Source organism: Morone saxatilis, unplaced genomic scaffold (assembly GCF_004916995.1).
Source record: "Morone saxatilis isolate NCDOM2014 unplaced genomic scaffold, NCSU_SB_2.0 Contig1, whole genome shotgun sequence".
In the NCBI taxonomy this organism is placed as follows: domain Eukaryota; kingdom Metazoa; phylum Chordata; class Actinopteri; family Moronidae; genus Morone; species Morone saxatilis.
In genome coordinates this window covers 10,940,010-10,962,083 of record NW_023339651.1, presented here as the reverse complement: position 1 = coordinate 10,962,083, position 22,074 = coordinate 10,940,010, and the positions used below count along the sequence as shown (strand labels likewise).

The window sequence follows — 22,074 nt, the reverse complement described above, 5'->3', positions numbered from 1 at the left end:
AAATCACCACAAATCATTAGAATAACCAATTTAATTATAGTACAGTGTTCACCTCAAAATAGAGGTAATTAGGCAACAAGAAACAGATTTAAAGTCATTTGTAAAAGAATAAAATGAAGACCTAGAAGGCGGCGCACGGTTGACTTCTCTCTTACACTGTTTGCTCGCTCTGATGCTTTCACCTGATTGGGCACAGGCCAAAAACACATTTCACTCTCTGTAACCCCACATCAGCTCAGCCCACCCCCACTTGAAAAAGAAATTTGCCACCCGTGCTGCAGTTCGTCTACACTCTTTAATTTGAAGTCACTCCTACCAAAGCGTGTTCCCTCAGGTAGAAGTGCGCACTGTAGCCCGTTATTCACATTCACAGCTTTATTGAATAACAACACCTCAGTGGATCTACCAAGGACATTGCCTTCGAGCTACTTCAGTACAGCGTTTGTTTTAAATCTAATTTTGAATGTGGTTTTTTTTTTTCCTTTTCTTTTCTCCCCTCCATGGATGAGACCTGAGAAAAAAGTTGGCACTTGGCAGGAGACTGCTTTGCGTAAAGGACCGAGTCTGAATCATGTATTGCGCAGAATCTCTGCTCACTTACGATTAATTTACATGAGAGAGGCGCATCTCCATCTCACAGGATGCGAGTAGCGCGCTGAATGGTTTTGGGAAAGGGGGTACCAAACTTGCGTAAAAGAGCCTGATTCTGCACAATTACTGATTGCTTGTCACAAGTAAGTTGATTGACACGATGTCAGCCTTACGGAGGAAATTTGGCGAGGACTACCAGGTGGTCAACACCAACCAGGGCATTACTTTTTCCGCACCGGTGAAGAGAAAGAGGCAGCGGTTTGTGGAGAAGAACGGCCGCTGCAACGTCCAGCACGGTAACCTTGGCGGGGAGACCAGCCGGTACATTTCTGATCTCTTCACTACGCTGGTGGATCTGAAGTGGCGCTGGAACCTACTGATCTTTATCCTCACTTACACAGTGGCGTGGCTGGTTATGGCTTCTATGTGGTGGGTGATCGCCTACATCCGCGGCGACCTGAGCCACGGCGGCCACAACGACTCCTACACCCCGTGCGTCGCCAACGTGTACAACTTTCCCTCCGCGTTTCTGTTTTTCATCGAGACCGAGGCGACCATCGGGTACGGCTACCGCTACATCACGGAGAAGTGTCCGGAAGGCATCATCCTGTTCCTCTTCCAGTCGCTGCTGGGGTCCATCGTGGACGCCTTTCTCATCGGCTGCATGTTCATCAAGATGTCGCAGCCGAAGAAACGCGCGGAGACGCTGATGTTCAGCCAGTACGCGGTCATTTCGCAGCGGGACGGGAAGTTGTGCCTCATGTTCCGAGTGGGGAACCTTCGAAACAGCCATATGGTGTCCGCGCAGATCAGGTGCAAACTCATAAAGGTAGGCTACAGGTTATACAGCGGAGGTGCGCAATATATCCAAAATCACCACACTAGTAGGCACACTTTGGCGCAGTGAGCTTTCGCCTCTTGCTCCATCTCGAGTCTTAAAATGCCATTATCAAGGCTGAGACTAATTGACAGCCCTTTAATTTGTTTTGAAATTGCCCATTATGTTTTATGAGTGCTTTCCAAGTCATGCATTGCATTTCCATTCATCTGCAGAATTGATTGCATTCCCTGAGGGTCTCTGGGATTTGCAGAGGCTATGGTTTTTAGCGCGAGGCTCCAACATAAGATGTATTTTAATGAGTGACCATTTACATTCCGCCCCCTGTAGCAACTGCTTCAGTCCTGGATTTGTCTTAATGTCTGAGCTGCAGAGTGTGTTTCCTTGGTACAGTCAGGGTCCTCACTAACTCTCAGTCATGGGCCGTATCTTAAGTTCAGCCTCTGCTTCAACTGTCCTATGAGATGAATGGGCCCCCAGGGGACAATAGGTGTAGAAGCCAAGCTGATTGATTGAGGGATCAATTGCATCAATTCCTATATTCTTGCCTTAAGGCAAAATGCCACTAATCTGAAACACTTGGAGCGGACAGTGATGAAGTATGAAGTTGGTTTTAGTGCTGAAAAACCAAATTAAAAGGACTAAATTTACTAAACCACACCTAGGACACTACTTTGGTTTAATTTTCTCAAAAATTTGTGCAGAAAAAGCCACATGTCCATGCACCACATTTCATCACATGTAATTAAATGTTTTGACTGCTGTGTGTTTAATGTACAACCTGAGCATTCTCTCACAGTAGCAGGCATGTCTTAAAGATGAGATCTACTTTATTCCAGTCCAAACATTAGTCGAATCTAAAGGAGAGCTGTGCTTTGTTGTGACATGGAGAGTTAGTTGTGCTTTTGTCGTCCCTGCGGAGAAGCGTGATGATCTCAAGTGACACTTTACTTTCTGAACCTAGGGAGAGAGAGAGAGAGAGAGAGAGCCCACAGTATGTTAGTATCACCATTAGTACATTTATATGGTTATACATAATGCCTTGTGTTGCAAAGGCATCATTTAAAATAATGTTTTCTCTTCAGTCATTTTTCATTTGATTAGAGTACAAAAAACTGAAATAGTATCCATTATTGAAATTAAAGTCACTCAGTTTAACACATTAAAAGCCACGATTTAATACTTATTACCACCAATGTTTCAGCTCTCTCTGGAATGAGTTTTATTTAATTTCATCATCGTTTACTCTTTAATTAACAGCCTAGAAAGGCAAAGAGAAATATGGTGTGTTAATTACAATTAATCAACACAGCATACAGAGGCCGATAGTTCCACTGAGATTAATATTCTGTTATAGTTGTCCATGATGCTTTAGTCAGAATCAAACAGAATTAAAGCAGTAGGATAGTCACTCATGGGGCCTAATGTCATGTTTGACCTTGGTTAGATTTGTCTTCACAATGAGTGTGCCAAATTTGGTAGAATTACTTCCCTTTATGGAGCTGATTTATTATTAAAGACGGATTGTTGGGATACATTAAGATGATGGTCTTTGTTTGAGGCCCAGTGGAAGGGTGTCACACTTGTAGTTTGAGCAGTTCTGATTGACAACAGTAAAAGCAGAACAAGCTGCAAACGTGCTGCAGTACTGTTGCAGAGTATATACATTATGGAGAACCAGTGCTTCAGCCACACTGTGCCTTACTCAATTTTGCCTTTACCTCTAAGGTCTTTTTAAAACGAGTAAACCTGCGTGAGTGTAATATAATTACTGCAAGAGGGATTGGGAACGTTTGCAGTTTAAGTTGTTTTCACCCATCTTTTTTTTCCAGATTTTTTTTTTGTTAACAGTCCTTGGCTCTCTCTCAAAGATCATTTTAATAAGATTTATGTGATGTCCCTGATCTTGGATTTCTGCCAGTAAATAATGATCTTTTAATATGATCATTGCATTTTATTTTAAGCCACAACTATCCATGTGTTCGTGGAAGGTCAGGCATCCAGGACTTTCCTCTTTATTCACTATAAAGCATCACATTTCACGTGCCATCAATCATGCCCACAGGACAAACAGTAAACAATCAAAATGTGCGTTCTAAGTTCACTTTTATCCAGGGCAGTTTCATTATGTTTCATGGATTTTGTTGGACAGTGGTTTGGACAATATCTTGAAACATATTAAGTGATTTGCTTTATTTTTTAGATCAAGCCTCTATTTTCTTTCGATTTCAATTAAGAAGGCTACAGTGTGCAGGATACCACTGTAGGACTGCTGCAATGTTCTAATGTGTCTTTTAATGTGTTTTAACGGACACAGTGATGTTTTATAGCCCATAAAGCTACTCTGTTGTGTTGTACAGCAGGGGTATTGTAGAGTAAATGGACTCTACATCACCCCGTAGTTCTATACATGCACTGTGGAAACAATGCCATGGCTTGTGTTCAGGTAACACGCAGCTCAAGGTCACTGTGAGATGGGTTGCGCACAAAGCTGACTGGAGCAATGAGACATGCTGCAGTAAATCCTGATGATGGAGCTGTGTAAACGCACTGTGACATGGCAACTGCAATCAAGTGTATATTGGGTTGTAAATTCTTATGGGACATGGCTACTCTGGATTTAAAAAAATGAAAGTTGGTTACATTTTTCATTAGCATTATTATGTAAAGTTATTATGCAGGACTGCATCTTATAATGTTTGCATGTTTGTTAAAACAGCATCTCAGCATGTTTGTTTGCTTAAAATAGATACGCATCTTTTAGTGAAGCATATTTTGGTGCAGTATTTGAACTCTTTTCAACTTCATTGTGTTCACAATTAGTTCCAGGAAGCAGTGTAGTTTACTCAAACTGACAACAACTCAATTCCAATTATAAAAATAAGATAAAAGCAATATTTTAGATTTGTTTCCAGTGAGATATAATTGAGTTTATATAGTCACTTTGCTGTTGCTGCTCTAGAAATAAAGTTTAGTTACATATTCAAAATATAAATTCTAATCCTGTTCAGGACATCTTTCTTGCTAATATCTGGGTGTAATGTGAAAAACTACAACCTGGGAGTCTTAAAGAAACTAAATACTGTGCCATGCATAGTTTTTAGTCAAATAATTTCAAAATTGTGTGGGGGAAGACACCCAAACCCCACAACCCCCCTAACCACAACCAGAGCACCTAAACCCCCCGGATGGCTAGGCAGAGTCAGCTAACGCAACGGACAGCTAGCTGCACAGCTAACTGAGCTAATGGCAGCTAACGTTACAGGAAGCAGCACATCTGGCACATCCCTGTCCCTGTACTTCATGAGTGTGCTGTGCCTGGAGCAGCATCTAAAGGAATCCATGACAAGCTGATGTTGGCGTAAAGAAGAAAAAAACATGAGCATTTTGCCCACAGGGGTTACTTTTACATATGTTCACCTCATTATCTGAAACTTTATATGACAAGCTTAATAGTCCACACTTGATGTGGAAACACAGGACTCTCCCGGATGATATAACAACCATATAGGTGTTTGTTATGGCCATCAGTTTTGATTATTTCATCTTCAGTTCTGAGAAATCATGTTTTATTGGTCTATATACTCCAATAACCATGAGCCTCAGCCACCGTTATTATATTATTCATTATGCAATGTTTCTTGCAGAAATTCCCCTTGGGAATTGTACCCAAAGTTTTTATGTAGCCCACAGGGGCTTGTACCTTTAACCTTTTCAAAGACCCATTTACCGTTGTTAATATTGTGTAAGATTATCTACAGACAAAATGAAAAGGACCGAAATAGCTGCTCCCACTTCGCAACTTTATATAGTGAGTTCAAGTGATGTGGGAGCTTTTGGCTCACTTTTGGAGTGCTTTCTTATATTTGGTATCTGCTTGAAAATATTATGTTTAATATTAATAATAATGATTGTTATTATAATTAATAATGACTGTATTTCATAGATACTATACTTATTGCAGTTAGACACAAATGTTGTGTCAATGGTCACTGAGTTGTAAAAGCCTTCACTTCAGTTTGTGTCTTAAATAACAAATTTAAGCCACAAATTAGAAACAGTTTTCCTTGACAGGACTGTGCATTTCTTCTATATACATAATGCATACTAATTTAAAAAGATAACTGAATTTACATTAATATTTATGCAGCTTTCATTAATAAATCAATAGAACGCAGTGGTGTAGTGACCCCTGCAGCACTGACAGAATATTATTTTTAAAATAAAGAAACATGCTTGCATTTGCTTTGCCAGCAATGCATGGAGGACAGATATTCATCCTAGCAAGAGAAAAGTACTCACACAAGAGAGAAACAAGCAGTAAACAGCAGCGATTTGGCATACAAAAAGACAGAGGGAGAGAGTGACAGATGGGCGGTGCTTGTCAATGTCAACAAAAGCTTGTCTCAGTAGGTTAGTCCACAGCAGGAGATAACTGATAAGGGCTAGTAGTAGCAGATAGACAGGCCTGGATGCAGGCGTTTAGCTAGACAGACAGGGAGACATGTCAGCATGACTCCCCACATCTGCCACTGTCTAACTCTGAAGGACAAGCAGAAAGAGGAAGAGAAAGAGAGAAGAAGAAAGAAAAAAGGCAGTGCTGTCGAGGGACTGGCAATGGCAGCTCAGATGTGACGTCTGTATGAGCATATGTTTGATGTCCAGCCCAAAGCTCAAAGGATCCAGCTGGACACACATGGACATATGCACACACAAATGCATTAAAAACACACACAAGTGGACAATGTCGCACACACATTTCTAACTTTCACTGTTTGTGTTTCTGTGCATCTCTCTCTCACACACTCACTGTCATTAAAGAGGAAGTGTGTCACCAGGGATAGGGCCTGCTTTCACTCAACATGACTCTCAGGTGGCTTAGTAAATTAAGCACTCCCTCCATATCAGGTCCTCTTCCAAATGCCATTAATTTCCCCCTTGTGGCACTGACTGTTTAGCGGCAGTAAGAGAACACACAAGGCTTTCACCTTGTTAAAACCATTCAGTGTCAAGCAGGTTGCTCCTTCCTTGGCAGAGGTATAATTTTGTTGCAACACTATGCTGTTAGTCAATAGAGCTATGAACAGTATCTCAAAAAACTAGCAGCTTTACTTTCATAACTAGAATGGCTTAAATATGACTTCCCAGGAAATTGGTTTCCAGTCTCATTTCCAGACTTGTATGAACATCGCTGACAAATGGGACACCTGCATGCAGTATCTCAATGACAATTTACATTTTTAAATGATTGGGAGAAATAAATTAATATATAAACATGACAGGCTTTTTTAAAATCATGTCATGTGCTCCTCTCACTTAAAGGGAAATTATCTGTTCATAATACAGATATTTCACATATGAACATAAGACAGAAAAATAAACAATTCTTCGCTGAAATTGAATGAATTAATGTGTATTTTAAGGAACAATTTGGGAAATATGATAAGATTTATACCAATTAATGTTAAATATAAGGCCAGAGCCAGCAGCTGGTTAACATAGCTTAGCATAAAGATAAAAAAAACAGCCTGGTTCTGGTGTATTAAACAAGATACAGTATTTGATTTTGTTACCTTTGGAAAGAGCCAGGATAGCTGCTTGCCCGTTCCAGTCTTAATGCTAAGCTATGTTGGCTGCTGGCTGCATATTTAGCGTACAGACATGAAAGTGGTGTCAATCTTCTCATTGAATTTTCAGCAAAAAAGGGAATAAGTAAATTTCTCAAGATGTCAAATCATTTTTTCATCTCTAAGTGGCTTCAGACCAAAAACAGCCCTGCGTTGGAGTGGACTTGTTGTTTAAGGTACCAGGGAGAAACACGGGCCAGCCTTTGCTCCCCAAGTGCATCAATGAGCCTTGACCGCCCATGAACCTGTCGCCGGTTCACCGCTTTTCCTTCTTTCCTTCCACTTTAAAAGTCGGTCAAAGCCTTACGCTGCCCAATTTCTGCTTCTAACACATCAATTTTGAGGACAAAATGTTCCCTTTCTGCCTAATACAACCCACCCACTTCACTTCACCTGTCAGTGGTAGTAATGTTATGGCAGATTGGTGTGTATTGAATATATGTGATTGGCTAACATAGTGCCTGGATGAGCAAAAGTTCAGCCAAATTAAAACTTTCTGCTAAACAGATGTGCCAAAAATGAAGTTATAGTATTTCATTTATCATAAGAACATACCATGCAGACTGGTAGTTTAAAGGACAGCAGGCGGGAAGGCTTTTTATAGTCTTTCTTCTTTTTTTTTATTGTCCACACTTGTTCTGTTATGTAAAACATTCGCCTTTTTTGTAGTATTTTAGCCTGATTTAACTTTACCCACCAACATAGGCTCCCTGTCTGCGTATTCCGGGAGCGGCCATCACTGATACAGCATGATGCGGTGACACTTTCCCTCACCAAGGCGAGCCAGGGATCTGTGGGCACAGACGTCTTCCTGTGAAATGTCACACCCTTCTGTCCTCAACATCACTGTGAATACAAATGACAGTCTGTTTGCCATCTGTGGACCAAGTGGCTCCTCACTCAAAGGGCCAGGGAGACTACTCTGCATACAAGTTAACATGAGACAACAGAAAATACAAAATGAATTCAGCATTGGCAGAATATAACTTGGTTTAGGTGATACGTTTCTTTGTGTTGTCAGTGGAGCGTCAGATCTTTTGTAAATTCTTCACTCTTGACCAAAGAGGCTTGCAACTGACAGCCAGTCAGTTTAATAAGAGTTTAATAAGCTCATAGAGAGCCTTCTCCCTAATCCCATGTTTTTTTTAGCTTGGTTAGCCAAGAGCAAGCACTAGTGTCGTCTCTGTAATCTAATGATACTTGTCTTAGAGAGTTTTTAAGTACTCTATACTGGCAGTGTCTCTGGTCTGTTACCAATGCTCATGTTTTTTTTTACACCCTTATTCTCACCTTAATCCAGCATATCTGCTAGTAAAATCAAGGTCCTAAGAACACCTTTTTATTGTTGTAGTCTCTCCTGTGTGTATTGTTCCACTGTCTATCACTATATGCAAAAATATGTCAAAGTATTCCTTTTTTTTCTCCTTTCCTTTATTTTCATGTAAAAATCCATCCATGTCGCTGCCAAAAGTGTCAAGAATCTTTTGTTGACTCATCCAGCTCTCAGAGGCAAATAAATAATCCATCCAATAAAATGTCATCATAGATTTTTTGGGGAGATTCAGCCACCCCTTCCCATTTTACAAAAAATGCAGGTCTGTCAAGCAAAACTGGCTGTAAACGAGCAGACCAGTCCTAATTGGGGATGATTGACGCAATTCTGAACAACTATGATCACTTCAAATATGCAGGTTTTTACCTGACTGCTTTTGAACTCATGTGGAACCATGTCAAATCACAGAAGAAAATTGCCTTTTCAAAGATATTTCATGGGACCCTTAACGCTGCTTCAAATCCCATCAGGGTTACACCTGCAAAAAAATACATCCACATACAGTAGGTCTAAGCGGTTTTAGATGAAAATTGTCCTCTAAAGTAGCACATATTATCCAACAGAGGTAATATAACGACTGTCCTGGCCTCACAGACTGCACACCAGTCATCATCAAGGTTGTAAAACCCCTGAAGTCATGTGGAAAAACCTTTTTTTTTTTTTTGCCCAACAACAAAAGCACTGCCTTGATTCTGGACTCCAGCTAGCTTCTAGCTAACCCAATCAGCTGAGTGCAGTAGCTTTATATGTAAGGTTGCAGCCAGTAGCCAGTTAGCTTAGCTTAGCATATAGACTGAAATCAGGGGGTACATACATTTAGACAGATGTATTTTTTAAGTTAAATATTTCAGTGCTTTAAATTCAGTGGTATTTAAATATAATATTAAACATTTAGTAATGATTCAATTTCCCAATTAGATGTTAAGTTGCTAATAAGATTCAAAAAATGATCCTGAATTATCACTGTCAAGTAAAAATGTAAATTTAATATGTCAAGATTGTTTGTTTTTCCAGTCTCGACAGACCCCAGAAGGCGAGTTCCTGCCCCTGGACCAGTGTGAGCTGGACGTGGGTTTTGGGACGGGGGCGGACCAGCTCTTCTTGGTGTCGCCTCTGACCATCTGCCACGAGATCAACACCAAGAGCCCATTCTTCGATCTGTCACAGCGCTCACTCATGAACGAGCAGTTTGAGATTGTTGTCATCCTAGAGGGCATTGTGGAGACCACTGGTTAGAGCAAAATCTTACTTTTGAATACAAATGTTTAAAAAAAAAAATAATAATAACTTGGAATAAGCTTCCCTTTTCCTAATCACTTTTTTTCATCATCAATTTCCCTGAAGCATATACCATTTCTCTGTAATATAAAATAAAATATTTAACAGAATGTTTAATTTCATGGTCTTTAATTATTCAAAAGCACAAGCTCTTCTCCATCTTCTCGTATTTTTTCTCTACATATTTCTGTCTCTCTTTTGCTTGAAGCAATTCTTAACTTTTTTTTCTGTTCCCTGTCTGTCTATTCTTATTTAATAGCCCACTTTATACAGTTTTCTTTGTAATGTTACAGTGTTCTATGTAATCTTATTCTTGTCTGTATTTGAAGTATTCCTCTACACCTTTGTCTCTTCACTCAATCGTAGGTATGACGTGCCAAGCAAGGACATCTTACACCGAAGATGAAGTCTTGTGGGGCAATCGTTTCCTCCCTGTCATGTCACTGGAGGAGGGGTTCTTCAGAGTTGACTACTCCCAGTTCCACAACACCTTTGAGGTCCCTACACCTCCATACAGCGTCAAAGAGCAGGAGGAGAAGTCCTCGTTGACATCGCCAAACCCTCTACCTGTTGCACCCACACCCTCCTCCCCCCTGCTGGGTAATGGTGGCCGTGGAGCCCGCAGAGAAAGGCTCCTGTCAGCTGACTATGCAGACCACGTAGAGGACCAAGCCTCCAGGCTGCCCAGAAAACTCCAGCGCATGAGCTCCACCAAGGAGGAGCTCCTCTGGAGGGGGCTGAAGACAGGGCCAGCCTTGCCTGGGGGGAAGGCCTCCAGCACAGGAGACCTTCCGCTTAGTATTCAGAGGCTGAGGTCCAGCTCCATCCCGGTCACGATGCAAGGACAGCCGGAGGAGCAGGTCCAGCTGTTGTCCTTAGATGGAGATGCTGAAGAGGATGAGCTGGAGAAACAGAGACTGCCAGCAGCCATTAGGACCATCACTGCTCCGACCCCACCATTAGTCCAGATCCCCTTGGTAGGGAGTCGACCAGAGGACAATCTCCCCGCCAAACTGCGCAGAATGAATGCTGACCGCTGATTTCTGCAGACTATCTTTAAGCCTAAAAACATTTTGAAAACTAAATCAGGCTTGATGGGCATTGCATATAAATAAGGACTACTGTGATATAAGTTTTATTTTTTCCTGCAACTTAGGGGCTCTATACTAAGTTGTCGATTGCCACAAATAGAAGGACAACACCAATAAGCCATCCATCCGCTCATACTGTGAGTCATTTTTGATAGACTACCATCTGTGCCCCCCCCCCATTGATTTCTTACACTCCTGCCCTTGTGCTTGTTTCTTTCACTTCTGTTTGTAGAGTTCGTGCATCAAATACTTTATTATCTGAAAAACAACTAAACTTTTTTCAATAAAACAAGCACCAAAGTGACAGTCGTGACTCACCTGAAGTGACTGTTTGCAAAACCCCTCCCCTGAACAGCAACTGAACTGTCCAATCCTAGGTCAGCAACCGTAACTAGACACAGCCAGTCTGTCAAGCTTTGGATTTTTTCACACACTTCCAGCGGTCTACATTGTACTGTTTATTAGGATAAAGACCCACTAAAAGTGATGCAATGCGATGCAAAATTTGCCCCCATTCATTTTCCACGGGATACGAGCGAAGCATTATGGGATTCCATGCAAAGCAGGACTGACCAGCAATGTGAAAAAAGAGATGGTCAAAAGTTGAACATTTTTAACTTAATGCAAATAAGGGGCCGGATTCCGAATTCACTTGGTGGCTATGCAGTATTTTTCTGTAAAACTGACAAACAAAAAAGCAATGCAGTGGTGGGACGGGATGTTTAGTGTTGCTGCTGTGGAGATCATACTTTCTGATCATACTTTCTGTTCACTCTTTTTCTTATGTCCCTGGCCTTCAGGATTGCATTACAAACAAAATGCTGCTTGGCACAAAGTCACTTAAACTCTGGGAGTAGCTTGTGAGCATTGACACACCCACCACAATGAGTAAGAAGTGGCAGAGACTAAAGCGTCTTGTAGACTCGCCGTTCCCGACCTGTCGCGCGACAATGTGAAGTCACGGGAGCACCGTAACTATTTCTACTGTCGCTGGTGGTGGCGACACTCGCTGCAGTCTTCTCCTGAACAGAGGGTGTCCACAACTGAGGAAGGCTATGACTTTGCTTTTTACGCACTTAGAGAAGAAGATAAAGGGTAACAATGGCGACCTCTTTTTTTGATTTTCCAAATCGGTCGCGGGAGGATTCTTCCAAATTTTCCAGCATATGGCCTCCTCTCTTCCAACATTCATGGCGATTTCTCGCCGTGAATTCAGGCATCTGTGTTCCTTCATTGAAGGATCGTACAGATGCCTGTAGAGGTGCACTTGCTCAGAAAGCTTCCTGTTTCCGGTTTGGCTGAAGCTGAAAAAAAATGAGTGGTGCGCGACCTTGTGTGAGCGGGCCAAAATCCTGGCGCGCCAGCAAGATCTACATCATTTGGACGTCACAGTGTGGTGCGACAGGTCGCGAATGGCGAGTATACTGAGGCCTTAAGGCTGCACCATATGGTAAAAACATCATATTGCGATTATTTGGACAGATATTGTAATGCAATATGATTTGCAATTAGTGCAATTTTTGCATCACAAATGTAATTTTCACAGAAAAAAATATTAAAATCCCAATGATGCAACATTTTTTAGGGTCTGTAGCACGCAAACATGTTTTCTTTAATCTAGAGAACAAGATTTGTTGTCCAGGGCATCTCTGCAGCACTACAACATTTCATTATGAAGCTGTTTTGTCACACATTTTAGCTTTATCAAATAACTGCAGCTTCTGCGGTTTGAATATCGCACTTGGCCATATAGCGATTTTGATAATACTACAATTAATTGTGCAGCCCTAGCAGAGACGAAGTAGTGTGATTAGGAGCATATTTATGTTACCCAGGGTCCTATGTTCCCTAACCCTAATGCTAACCTGGAAAGGGAGACATAAGTGACAGAGTTGTGATCTGAAACTACACCGCTAGATGCCACTAAATTCTACAGACTAAACCTTTAATGGTTGGCTAGAAATGAGAAACCTGCTTTTACCCACCTGTCTGTGAAATCAAGCACCTTTAGTTTCGAATTTTGAGTAGTAAATCTTCCACTGTTGTCTTTGTAAACTGCATACAAAAGCTTGCCAGGCGTAGCGACAGTAGCTATGGGGGACAGGGCTTAGCAAACAGTCAATCAACCTGATACACAGGTTAGGTTGAAACACTATATTTATTTATCACTTGTCCTGAGTATTTGTTTATGTGAATGCTCATTTGAAGTATGTTTACTACTGTACAATTTTAACTATTTTTACCTCTTGGTGCAGTGTTTGCATTGGCCCGTTATACGCAAGGGTGACAAAATGTAATCACAGATGAATTTTGGACTATGGACTTTCTTTCAACATCAACAGATTTATTAAAATGTAAATCAAATATTTGGGAATGCAGGGATGCTGACATCAGGGGATACATGTATTATTGCTGACATAAAGGAAAGATAAAACTTTATTGCAACTGCTAAATAATAAATAATTTGAAATCACAAGTGTGTCTGGGTGTCTTATTCTCTTTTTTTCTTCCATGGAAAAATGCTGTATCACCATTTCTGTGGGATTCCTGACTGTGATTTCAACACCCTGAGGTATTGCAGCCTGTAAAATGCCATCAGCAGCTTGTGTCACCTGCTGTGGTGGCTATACCAACATTCATGAAATATTAATGACTTAAATTTGATGTCAGTTGTTTCTAATCTGAAGCAAATTTTAGGAGGACAAGAGTTCAGAGTAAAGGAAACCCCAGACACAATCCCTCTGGTGGCATTTAAACACTGGCTGTTAGGTTAACGTACTTTACTCTTTCGTCTGCTCACTTGAAATCAAAGCCCTTAACCTTCTCCTCTGGCTGCGGCTTCAGCTAATTACTTCAGTTATCCTGAAGCTGGCAGGAGTCTTTCTACTAGCTTGGTCAGTGGCCACTTAGTTAATTTCATCTTGATTGTGGCTATCAAGATGGTAGGGCTCCAGAGGAGGGCGATTTTCCAGACATTACACAACTGAGGATGTCCAGAGCTAATTAGTCATACTGCAAAAAATAGCACAAAACAGAAATTTGATTATGTAACTCGTCGACAGTACAAAACGACCTCTGTCCAGCTTAAGATAAAATTAACTTAGATAAATGATGGGGGTAAGAATAAATCACAGACCATCCTTCACACAGACATAATACTGTATAATGATGGATTCAGCTGTGAAGAAAATCTGTTTTGCTCATTCCTCTATCATTAAGATATGCTCAGGAAAGGGATTAGACAAATTTCCACTTCATTTGCACTTCCTTGGTGGAATGAAGGTCATTACATCCATAAAAAGATATAATGTAATGTTGTTGGCAGTAACAGGGGCTTTAATGGGAGCACCCTAGTAATGAGAAGACCAGTTCTTCTACGTAACCTGCTAAACTAACCTCCTCTTCCCGACCTGGGGGTTGCTGAAACTCCCTGGGGGCAGAGGGGGGGAGTCACGAGGCCTTCTTGATTTTAAGGGGTGTAAGGAACGAAATATACACACTAGGCTTAGCATTTTGTTCCCGTCTGTGAAGGGGGCAGAAAACCCAGAATTTGTCAGAAAAAGAAACCTATTAACTATGTGTGATTGTTAGAAAGGATAAAAATACATAATACAAACAGATAATTGTATAAACAGTATGCCAAACAGGAAATAATCTGCTCAAAATCTATCCAAATCACTCCTTTTACAGTAACTTTTTGCAGTTACTGAGTTTGCCTTTTGGGTTCATTGCAGATTTGAATATATTATGGAATATCCATAGAATAAGCCACTTAAGCAGGGGTCATCAGTTTACGAAATGATAGAAAAGGGGTCCTTTAAGGAAAGAGTTTGGGAAGCAATGGTTTAGACGATATTATAGATCCAAGACGAAACTGACAGAAAAGGGTGGGACTGAGAGAAAAATTACATTTCCTTCTGCTACTTCAACACAACAGTACTTTGGTTCAGTTCACTTCAGTACTTGAATTCATCCAATCCATTTAAAGCTCTTTTTCCAGTGGCTTGGCTCCTTCACGTTTACCAGTTTTCAAGTCGTCACATGTAGTGTAAAGTTGCATCATGCCACCATAGAGACAGATGTGGGTGAGGAGCGTGACTCTGTGGGCTCTGTATGTCTGCATGTTTATCTTCGTGCATAGGGAAACACAGCGAGAAGCTCTCAGGAGGAGCACAGCAACCAGATCACAAATCCACATTGACCAGATGCTCATCCATAGTCAATGAGCACAAAAAGTGTCGCTGCTCTACAGCACAGCGCCATTAGCTTTGTGAATTGAGAGATCATGGGGATTCAGCGATAAACTCTTGACACAGATACAGTCATTTAGAGGTACCGGCAGCTATGAATAAATCTGTATCTATGAGCTAATGTCACTTTGTTGTACAGTGAGTTTGCTCTAACTGAAGAAGAAACCATCAAACCTCCGCACAAGGTGGAGTCAGAGTTTCCTTCCCTCTCTTACTGTAAATACACACCACTTCTTTTGTTCACCTTCAAAACAGACACAGAAATATCACAGCGTACAAAACTTTAACACAAATATTTTATAATTAGATTATTTAAAAATATTCAAATTGTCATGAGAGAGTTTCCTTTTGATCACCATGAGAGATGGAAGCAGGCATCATTTACTCGTGGTGTCAGCTGTGTTGTGCCCACAGGCTTGCTCTGGGCAGCCTAGGTAAATAGTGCCGAGCTCTCCCCTCCAGAATCTCAATTACTTTTCTTTCTTTGCTTTCTCCCTGAGTCACCGTACATCAATTCAAGTGCTCTTTATATCTGTGGTGTCCAGCTAAAATTCCAGACTGAGGAGTTTAAAAATTAGTTTTGGGCAACTCTAAGAGAGAAACAATTCGTGCTTGAAAAATGTTTATTTCAGGATACATTTTTCTCAGCTATTTTTCACCTTTACTGGAAACAACTGAATACAATAAAAGAAATGCAATCTCAGAGTTTTATTTTTTCTGCAGCAATCTAAAATTATTTCCAAAATAAAATCTTTTCTAAACAATGTTTAAGTTAAACCTGAAGGATAGAATAATGCAGTTTGTTTCTCTGAGAGAAGGATTAATTAGATACAGTTTAATTACATTTTTGCTGCAGTCTCACTTTACACCTAAATAGTTCAGCATCGTACCACATGGAGTTAGATGATTGCCTTCTGCTAAAAACTAAACAGCATGATAGAAAAGTTTCTGCTAAATACATTTTCTTCCTGGAAATTGTTAATAATCAGAGAATGTCCTGGAAAGAACTTTTAGTATCTTAAATCACTGGAAAACTTCAAATCTCAGAGGCCTAACACCCAATCCCTTTTTCTGACAGTTAATTACATGTAGAGTTTATTAAACTATTGATCCTGGTCCTATTTTACAGTCTTTATTGCAGCAGAAGTTATGCAGGTTTTTTAAAATATGAAGGGTTCGAGCTGTAAAAAGGGTGTTACTTTTTCAATAACATTAAAGCAGCTGTAATCCATATTTTTATATTAACAATGATCGCATGACTGTGTTATTTGAAAGGGGTTGCTCATAATAACAAACTCACAGACATTTATCACCCAACAGAGGCTGGAAAAAGAGGAGGTCATCATCAGAACCCCACATAGCTGTCAGGAAACTCCCTGTGAATATTAACACAGGCTCGAATGACATCTCGTATCCTCCGTCCGATGAAGCCTCAGCTCACAAAGCTTCGACAGGCTAGATGTGTCATAACATCTATCTATGGTGTGTCTCTTACTCTTTTTTGGGTCTGGTAAATCCTTATTTTTGCTCATCAGAATCAGAATCAGAATTATGTTTATTGCCAAGTAGGTTTTTACACCTACGAGGAATGTGTCCTTATAAAATATACAAATACAAATATAAAATATACACATATATTGACTCATGAGTTATCATGTTAAGTTGGGACAGAACAGTACAGCACTGCATAGGGCAACTGTTTATGAATGACAATAAATACTTTACTGTATCTATAAAATGCCTCATTTAAATTCATGCTTAATGATGAATGATTAATGAAAACACTCTGTTTGGGGCATTATTCAACTCTATTTTTGGGTGTGTTATGTCATTACTGGCGGGTAACAATTGTTCATGCCCAAAACAAGGGTACGTAATTCTTTCACTGTTATCTGAGCAGGAGAAGATGTTGTATCCTCTTTTTGAGGCGGGTCATGCTTCCCAGGACTACCCTGATTGAAATCTGCTCAGAGTGAGAGCTCAACATGTGCCTGTCTTATTACCAGCCCTGTCACTCCATTACAGAGTGACAGCATCTTATTACATGCCCCTTTTTGGGCATCCTAATTGTTTTTTCCCACCAAGACATTTTCTAACTCTCTGAATTACAATCCTACCACTGTGAATAGAAAATCACTCAGTGCACATTAGCAAATATGCACCTTGGGAGTGGCTGCTGCTGCTTTGAATGAGTAATTGTCTTCACAGGGCTTCCTTTGCTTTAAATGGAAAGAATCCGGCAGAATCATTTATGGTCTGATTCAAACGGCTACATGAGCACGTTCGTGTCTCTTGTGAAAAGTGTGCTTGTCTAATAAATATTTGATTGATCTTTTAATAAGTGAAGGCACTGCTTGAGGAAGACATTCCTGCTGTGTGACTTTATCTGTCCACAAAGAACACTAGGCAAAGAAATGACCTAAATATTTGAGGTTAAATGCCTGAGAGCCAGTTTATTACAGGCTTTGGTGGTACAAGGTTTAAAGGATGACTGATTACTTTGGATGACATTTTCAGTGAAAAACCTGAGAATACAGAAAAGATGTGTCCTCTCCCTCTTTTTGATTCCTGTTTTAAACTCCACATTTGTTTCAAAGTGCATATTGTTCACCATTCACTTAAATAAAACTCTTTTGCTGTCACTCTCCCACACACCAGCTTCGCTACAAGCCATGATTCAGGTGAGACCTTCACTGAGTGACAAAGCCATCATTTTCCTTTCTTTGATACAGGGGAAAATGCAGCTCTAGCACTTGACAACCTCGGCCAACTAAAACTAAAAACTTTGATCTTCCAAAAGACCTTGCATTGCTCACACAGTTTTCAGGCTCTGTCTTCTCCCTCTGGATTACCTAAGTAACATATTCAGTAAATACCATGTGGGATAATTTAGTAATCTTCAAAGAGAGACTCGAGAATGAAGACTTGTTCATGTCCCAGAAAATTTACATATTTTCAGAACATTTGCATATTTTCTGGGACACGAAAAAGTCTCAGGTCTTCCTCATGATTTCCACCATTATTGGATATGGCTTTGTCTAGACTGTGACACATGAGATGTCAGTTAATCACTGTTTGTTGAAAATACTACAAGAAACAACGCAAACCTGGTTGCTTTACTACAAATTCCAGTCTCCCTCAGGTTTATCAACCCACAGCAGTTCAGTTGGCTTTAATATTCTCTACCCGATCAGCATTTCCGAGCATTGTTCAGGTGTATCCTATCAAATTAAATTGCTTCCAACACAAATAAATCTGATTAGCTGTGCACACTGACTTCTTCAGCGCAGCTGTGACAGCTGATTGAGTGGTGGATGTTTCATGCACACTAAATTTGATAAATAATTCAAACTTTTATTATACCCAGATGCTAGGAAGCAATTCCCAGAAGAGATGAGACAACATTGGCTGCTGGAGTGACTCTCCGAAGAGAGGAGGCTGCAGCTAAGTGCTTCTTTCAAGGCGAATAACATGTATGTCTGACCTGCAGTCCTCCTGTGTGGTTTCAAGGCAAAAATAACATATTTTCATTTAAAATTCATGTGGTAAAGAAAAATGTGAAATTGTGTAGTTCAGTGGTTTGTGTGACCCCTGTGTGTTATCCCTGCAGCCCTGTGGAACACCTTCACTGACACCACCCATCATGTCCAAAAATCATTTAATTTGCTTTTAAAATGGCTATTATTTAAATATTAATTATATAACAGTGGTTATGGTAGTGGATGTTACAAAATGTATTTCACACAATTGAACTGTCAATGTTAATCTTTCCACTACATTGTTACAACTATAACTTGGAGTGGCAGAAGCTGGCTGTTCAAAACATGTATCCATTAGTTTTAGCAAACTATTTTAACTGTTTATCCATTAGTTTTAGCTATTTTAATTATTTTTCCAACTTTTAGCTTTTTTAAGTATTTATATATTTAGCTCTTTCAGACATTTCTATGACTTTTAGCTAACTGTTTCAAGCATTCATTACTTTTTACTATTTCAGCTAACATTAACTATTTAAACTGCTATCCATTACCATAACTATTTCAATAATTTTTCTATGAAGTTACTTTTATCTAACTGTTCTCCACTCACATTGTCCAGGTGTTACAGTTGACATGTGGATATATTTTTTAATCAAAATCGGAAATTCCATTTGATTAAATTAGTTTGGCGATTCAATCTTTCCATGTACCCCCCTAAAAGTAGTAGGCCTACAGCCTGCAATACTTATTGATATAAGTTGCAGTTTATAACTGAAGGCATATGAAAGTAAATGAAACAACCAACAAAGTAGTATTTAGGTCAAACACTTTTTGATTTTTTGGACACACATAACTTGTTATGAGTACAAGTGTTTGACTGCCAAACTGGAAACTCTGAACAGATTTGGTATCAGTGCAGCAGAATAACGACCAATAAAACGCTGTCTCGCACATTTGCCAGTTTCAAGAAAAAAACAGCAGCTGAGCAAACAAGCTCTCCAATCTGGCGGACACACAAATGTTGAGTGCACATGTCCCAGACTGGCCACAATGCCAGTCTGTCTTCTGGGAAAATGATGCAGTGCTAGCCAGGATGTAAGTTGTGCAGAAGCTGCATCTGTGCCCCGAACCTTCTTTCTTATCCAACTCCTGCCAGGCTGATTTACAGCTTCTGGGTGAGGTTAATCACTGCATGGTTGGGGACAAATTGGTAAGGCTTGTCTGACTTGACAAAGCAGATTATTCGCTATTCAGGGTAATCGTTGTTATTATAGCAGTGACACTGCAAAGCCAGTTTCGTGGTGCAGGCATTTGTTAATCAAAAAATATATTAATTTGCTTATTAATTTGGCCACTAGGTTGGTGTGAAGGTGAGCTGTAGGACATCAGACAGTGTGAAAATAAATGAAAGAACTTGCTTGATATAATAGGTCCTTTGTACTTCTAAAAAGACCTTAAAGAAGAACATGTGTGCATTACTTTTCAGTCTTTACACATGTCTCTTTTGCACAGCAATGGTAGTGACTTCTCTAGTTTATTACACTGGCTCCAGTATTCCAATCAATTGGGAGTAGTTCCAATCAATTAGCTCTGCATTATTTACCCAGCAAGTCTCTATGGTATTCACTCTGAAAACAGCAATTACTGTATCTGTCATCCACTCCATGGCACACTGGCAGGGAAACTGATTGCTAATGCTATGACATGATTCCCGTCTGGCACATACAATTTATTATTTGTTACTCGCACTGTCTAGTTGAGGAGTTTCATCTTGAAAATGGAGTAAATTCCTTTGTTTTCATTAAAAATGAGCTTGAATATAAACTGTAATTTCAATCATAAGGGACATTTATCTTCAGGACACATTTTGTAACAGCTACTGCGACCTTCTCTGAGTTTAGAATGAAATTACATTTTTAATTCTTAGCCTGCTTTCTGCTTAGCGTCATTCACATAATCCTCCTGTACACCGCAGTGGGGAGGGGCATGCTAAAACAGCTAATGCAGTGTACTTAAGGGAATACCATTTCTCCCCAGTTAGTGAGGGAGATGGCCATCTGTAGTTACAAAGCAAATTTGAATGTGTCCTGTCCTCTGGCGTCAAGAAACATATGTGACAAAATTATTTGTGGCAACAATCTCCAGACACTTTTTTAGGTTCTGCCATTATTTTACTTTCTCTGATAATTTTGGTCGTACTTTACCTTATTGAAAAGAGTAAGCTCTTTTAATAGAGATTGATGGAGTTACTGGCAAATATATTTAAAACAAGTAGCACATAATTCAGAAAGCTCCACACCAAATGATATGGATGTGGCAGCTACAACGTGTGCCCTTGCATTCACCCTGTATCTCCTCTCAATGTGAAGCCATGTTTATTACAGGAGACTTAATAAAATCTAAAAGAGCATCAAAAGTATGTCCTCTGAGAGGTGTGGTGACCTTTTATGACAATGTCTGATATCTCGTGGCAGTCAAGTGGGTCAAGTGATCTTCTCACACCAGGATTTAATGAAAATCTTTTCCCTGAGTCTTGTGTCAGTGTTACAGAAACACTGCATGACATGGTAATTATCTGCAGAGGAGGAGAGTGGCTTATATGTTAAAATGCCCTTGAGAAAAAAGAAAAGCTGTATGCATTTTTATGCAAACTTATGGCAGGACAATATGGCTGCTGAGATGTTGTTAGGGTAAAACAAATATCTTTTTCATGTTAAATCCTTTTCCTGAGAGAAGTTCTTTGACATCTGGCTCTACTGAACTGGGAGGTAATTGTTCCAAAGAAGCAGGTTTTTGCGTAATTAGGATGAGCAGAAAATGGTTTGCAAGATTTGAATTGTGCAACCATGACCTATAGCACATATTAAAGGTACAACTTATAAAGTGTAATTTGGTGAATGAGCTGTTCAATGTTGTGCTGGTTGTTTAAAAGAGGTTTTACCTGACAGGAAAGGTTACTGCGCTGATTTAATTCCACTTAACAGTCAGTCAGACATTTTTGTGTATTAGACAGATTGGCTTTTAATGGGCTAGAATGAGCTCTTGCTCATTGCCTGCAGACTGATTTGCAGATGTTTGCAGCCCATAGATTTGCACTTTTACAGCCAAGCGTGGGAGCACATATGCATGGTGTGCAAATATGCATCTCTGGCTGTAAAAAAAAGCATCTTTGCAGATGTAAATAGCAAGACCAGACATAAAAAATGCATCGCTACCTAGTTATATAATCAAATTTGGTTGAGCCAGAAATATTATAGGACTCTCTAATAAGATACATATGATTATATATCAACACAGACCACACTGAGCAAGCACTGACTATTTGATTTGGAATGATTTTCTATATTGAGTGGGTTTACCCTTTAACAGAGTCAGCTCCAGTTTTAGGGCGGAGACGTTGCACCTCCCTCTCTCTCATCAGTATTCAAAATGTGTCCTGTGTCCTGAAATGCACTTGATAAGACTCGCTACGCTCTAATTTACCATAGAGGGGAAACAGGCGGATGAAATTGCTCCTCAGAATATCATTCCCATGACGAATCAATATTCCACTAAAAAGTTAGTTGTTTGATTTTTTTTTTTTTTTT

General features: G+C 39.9%; 1 protein-coding gene across 1 annotated transcript; it reads left to right on the top strand.

Annotated features, from left to right (window-relative positions):
• The first annotated feature begins 266 nt into the window (after window positions 1-266).
• kcnj19b (potassium inwardly rectifying channel subfamily J member 19b) lies at window positions 267-11,738 on the top strand. The gene is made up of 3 exons (XM_035672326.1): window positions 267-1,420; window positions 9,404-9,620; window positions 10,034-11,738. Exons 1-3 carry the CDS (start codon window positions 752-754, stop codon window positions 10,705-10,707), a joined length of 1,560 nt encoding a protein of 519 aa, XP_035528219.1. The 5' UTR covers window positions 267-751; the 3' UTR covers window positions 10,708-11,738.
• The last annotated feature ends 10,336 nt before the right edge of the window (window positions 11,739-22,074 follow it).

Bases quoted from the DNA above. Each gene is read 5' to 3' on its own strand.
- kcnj19b (XM_035672326.1), top strand. From the start codon at position 752: ATGTCAGCCTTACGGAGGAAATTTGGCGAGGACTACCAGGTGGTCAAC. The intron at 1,421-9,403 runs GTAGGCTACAGG...TTGTTTTTCCAG, and splicing joins TCAGGTGCAAACTCATAAAG to TCTCGACAGACCCCAGAAGG. The intron at 9,621-10,033 runs GTTAGAGCAAAA...ACTCAATCGTAG, and splicing joins GGGCATTGTGGAGACCACTG to GTATGACGTGCCAAGCAAGG.